The 4,760-nt window shown below is 39.5% G+C and overlaps 1 protein-coding gene across 1 annotated transcript in view; it reads left to right on the top strand.

Moving 5' to 3' along the window:
* col24a1 (collagen type XXIV alpha 1) overlaps positions 1-4,760 on the top strand; it is a 19,924-nt gene that overhangs the window by 12,027 nt on the left and 3,137 nt on the right. Inside the window, exon 12 of the mRNA XM_016256642.1 lies at positions 3,474-3,680. Coding sequence (XP_016112128.1) covers positions 3,474-3,680 — 207 coding nt within the window. The remainder of the gene's footprint in view (positions 1-3,473; positions 3,681-4,760) is intronic.

Raw genomic sequence — 4,760 nt, 5'->3', positions numbered from 1 at the left:
TTTTTTTTAAATCTGATGTCAACTAGGCCGCTTGGGCAGAAAAAAAAATGCCAGAATGTTATTTAATCATCATTGTTTTAGTCTGCTTTTGTAGTTAATGCAAACTTTAAAAAAAAAAAAGTTAAAGCAGGAATTTAAAGTTAATTAATGTGATGCATGTTACAGCAATAATAACAGTTAATGAAAGCTATTGAGATAAATGAATGTGATCTTGAGCTTCAGCCTCCGCATTCGAACACTTGCGTATGTGATTTTGTGTTGACTAAGTAATTATTGGAAATACAGATCAATCAGGTATGTGGTGTTAACTTACCTGTTTTTCTTTGTTATCTGCAGTGTGTAGATGGAGATAAGACGTGTCATTTGTGGACGGCAGTAGATTTGGCGTTTTTTGTGTTGATGGGGGTGGCAGGAGGTTTGCTCGGCGCTCTGTTCAACTGCATCAACAAACGCCTTGCAAAATACCGCATGAGAAACGTTCACCCCAAAGCAAGATTCATCAGGTACCCAAGAGAGATCTCAATTATATGGATTTAATGTTGAATAAAGCTACTCAAAACAACTGGAGAATTTCAGCGGTCAGGTAACAGGAGTCTGACGCTGTATTTGTTTGATTGGCAGGGTGCTGGAGAGTCTGCTGGTGTGTATGGTGACCACACTCGTGATCTTCGTGGCGTCAGTGACTCTGGGGGAGTGTCGAGATTTAGTCTCCACCAATAACAACACATCAACACAGGTTAGTCTGAGACCAGCTTCCTTTCTCTCCTTTAACTTCTTTCATTCTTTCATTCTCTCTTGTAATGCTAAAGTTTCTCTCTTTAGCTTAGCTTTTTTTAAATCATGATGCTGATATATAAACACTGGGAGTTTGACTATGTGAGACTACAGATGCATTTCTGGTCCACTTTGTACCTCAGTATGGCCAAGAATAGCTCACTTGTATAGGAAGAGTCCATTTGACTGACATATACAATGACCAATCGCAGTTTGTTTCTTTTACGTGTCACTTTTGGGTGGGTAAAACCTAACATAAACAATCAGACAGCAGTGATGCTGATATAAGTATATATATATACAGTGGGGCAAAACAAGTATTTAGTCAGCCACCAATTGTGCAAGTTCTCCCACTTAAAATGATGAGAGAGGCCTGTAATTTTCATCATAGGTATACCTCAGCTATGAGAGACAAAATGAGAAAAAAAGTCTAGAAAATCACATTGTAGGATTTTTAAAGAATTAATTGGTAAATTCCTCTGTAAAATAAGTATTTGGTCACCTACAAACAAGCAAGATTTCTGTCTCTCACAGACCTGTAACTTCTTCTTTAAGAGGCTCCTCTGTCCTCCACTGGTTACCTGTATTAATGGCATCTGTTTGAACTTGTTATCAGTATAAAAGACACCTGTCCACAACCTCAAACTGTCACACTCCAAACTCCACCATGGCCAAGACTAAAGAGCTGTCAAAGGACACCAGAAACAAAATTGTAGCCCTGTACCAGGCTGGGAAGACTGAATCTGCAATAGGTAAGCAGCTTTGTGTGAAGAAATCAACTGTGGGAGCAATTATTAGAAAATGGAAGACATACAAGACCACTGATAATCTCCCTCGATCTGGGGCTCCATGCAAGATCTCACCCCGTGGGGTCAAAATTATCACAAGAACTGTGAGCAAAAATCCCAGAACCACACGGGGGGACCTAGTGAATGACCTGCAGAGAGCTGGGACCAAAGTAACAAAGGCTACCATCAGTAACACACTGCGCTGCCAGGGACTCAAATCCTGCAGTGCCAGATGTGTCCCCCTGCTTAAGCCAGTACATGTCCAGGCCCGTCTGAAGTTTGCTGGAGAGCATTTGGATGATCCAGAAGAGGATTGGGAGAATGTCATATGGTCAGATGAAACCAAAATATAACTTTTTGGTAAAAACTCAACTTGTCGTGTTTGGAGGAGAAAGAATGCTGAGTTGCATCCAAAGAACACCATACCTACTGTGAAGCATGGGGGTGGAAACATCATGCTTTGGGGCTGTTTTTCTGCAAAGGGACCAGGACGACTGATCCGTGTAAACGAAAGAATGAATGGGGCCATGTATCGTGAGATTTTGAGTGATAACCTCCTTCCATCAGCAAGGGCATTGAAGATGAAACGTGGCTGGGTCTTTGAGCATGACAATGATCCCAAACACACCGCCCGGGCAACGAAGGAGTGGCTTTGTAAGAAGCATTTCAAGGTCCTGGAGTGGCCTAGCCCGTCTCCCGATCTCAACCCCATAGAAAATCTTTGGAGGGGGTTGAAAATCCGTGTTGCCCAGCGACAGCCCCCAAACATTACTGCTCTAGAGGAGATCTGCATGGAGGAATGGGCCAAAATACCAGCAACAGTGTGTGAAAACCTTGTGAAGACTTACAGAAAACGTTTGACCTCTGTCATTGCCAACAAAGGGTATACAACAAAGTATTGAGATGAAATTTTGTTATTGACCAAATACTTATTTTCCACCATAATTTGCAAATAAATTCTTTAAAAATCCTACAATGTGATTTTCTGGATTTGTTTTTCTAATTTTGTCTCTCATAGTTGAGGTATACCTATGATGAAAATTACAGGCCTCTCTCATCTTTTTAAGTGGGAGAACTTGCACAATTGGTGGCTGACTAAATACTTTTTCCCCCCACTGTATATACACACACTAAAAAAAACAAAATTACTAAAACATTAAGAAAAATGTAAATGAAAACATAAAATATAATAGTATCTCAATGATACTAAATTAAAACTCTCCATAACTAAAACTAAAATCATAAAAGTATGACTTAAATAAAATAAAAAAATCATTAGCTGCAATAAAATAAAATGTAAAAAATAAACTTATTTTATTTCAACTTTTTTCATTTACATTTAGTTTCATTTGAAATGCTAAAGTAACCAAAACTAAAATCTTTTTATAGACATATTTTTTAAAAAATGACAAAAATAATAAAATGACCACTACTCACAACTAAAATTATTATAAAAACACAAATGTAGAAAATAAAATACTAAAATAACACTGTTAAATGCACACAGTTTATTTTGTGAAGTCGCTGTGTGAAGATATGCAGTGTTTATGATGAACTCGTTTTATTTGGTAATGCTGGTCATTTAATGGCATTATTTCCGCGAAGCTGTAAAAGTTAAAAACGAGTCCAGATGTACGACACATTTCTGCAGCGACTGTCAACATGACTGTGCAAACAGGATTCGAGCGGGTTCATGCAATTACGAGCAAACTGAAGGGAAAATAAATGAGTGTTTGATGTCAAGCAGCGATATCGCATTTCCTCTAAAGGCAAATCTGATTTGAATTAAAAGCTGATTTCCTGTAAGTCTGATCATTTGTCAGCTTCAACCGCAAACTTACAGTTGCCAAAACGCAGAAATGTTGATTATCTAAACACGGGGTTTAAGAAGCCGGATGTTTGACTTCACAGGCCGCGTTTGATGTCGGGAAAGTCCAGATGAAGTTCTTACACTTACTGAGCGCCATGGCGACCCAGACCGTTTCCCTCCACTGCTACAGTGACCCGGTGACGGTTACCATGGAGACGCCTCGGGCCCTGCGTTTCCGGGGTTGGAACGGTCAGGTGTTCGAGGAAAACTCGCCTCTGAGTCCACATGGGGTTCTGGATGACTGTGAGGTGAGCCGAATCTGGACTAAAGAGACGGTTCACCCAGAAATGAAAATTAGCTGGTGATTTACTCTGCCTCAGGCCAACCAAGATTAGCTGACTTTTGTTCTTCAGTAGAACAGTAAAGATGATTTCTAGCTGAAACTGTGGTCCTCGGTGAGTCACAAAATGCAGTGGCTAATATAAAAAAAAATCACATCATGCAACGCAAAATGAATCCCCGTGGCTCCTGATGATATATCAAGGTCTTATGAAGAGAAACGATCAGTCTGTGCAAGAACCTGATCATTATATACTTTATTACCTGTAATCCAGAGCCTCAGGCAAACGGTCCCGGAGTGATGAGTGAGGTTTACAACCGAATCGGTTCTTTTGAACCGGTTCTTTTTGGTGAACTAGTTGAATCAGTTCACCAAATCGGACTGAATCATCTGAAACAGTTTGTGGCTCAAGCAGCACAGATCTACAAGTTACTCAGTCAAAATGAGCCGAAATACCAGCGCATCTGATCCTCTGATGAATGAATCATTCAGCAGTCACTGAACTGAGGAAACAGTTCGACTCAGACTGTTCACGAGTGAACCAAACACTTGAATGAAGGGCCTAATTAATGTTATTAGGATTTCCCATTGTTTATGTACAAAGGTGAGCTGATGCAGACTAGTTTATTCTGTTTATATGCTTTAGACGTGTAAAACATCCACGTTTCACATTATTATTGGGTGCTTTATTAATATAATCGCGTATAATTTACATCACTGCGTGATTATGTTAATGAACTAGTGAATTAATTGAAACGAACTGTTCGAAAGAATCAGATCAGAATCAGATTTCTCCGTTTGCCTGAGGCTCTGGATTACAGGTAATAAAGTAAATAATGATCAGGTTCTTGCACAGACTGATCATTTCGCTTCATAAGACCTCAATATATCATCAGGAACCACGGGGATTCATTTTGTGTTGCCTGATATGCTTTTTTTGATTCTCAAAGTGACGGTATCCATTGGCTTGCCTTTTATGAATCAGACGTTTCAGCTGAAAAAGCGTCTTTTCTGTTCTACTCAAGAAAAAAAGTCACCTACATCTTAG

The sequence above is a fragment of the Sinocyclocheilus grahami genome, unplaced genomic scaffold (assembly GCF_001515645.1).
Source record: "Sinocyclocheilus grahami isolate Dianchi unplaced genomic scaffold, SAMN03320097.WGS_v1.1 scaffold1454.1, whole genome shotgun sequence".
NCBI classification, from domain to species: Eukaryota; Metazoa; Chordata; class Actinopteri; order Cypriniformes; family Cyprinidae; genus Sinocyclocheilus; species Sinocyclocheilus grahami.
The sequence above is the reverse complement of the archived record's forward strand: the minus strand, read 5'-3'. Positions and strand labels throughout refer to the sequence as shown.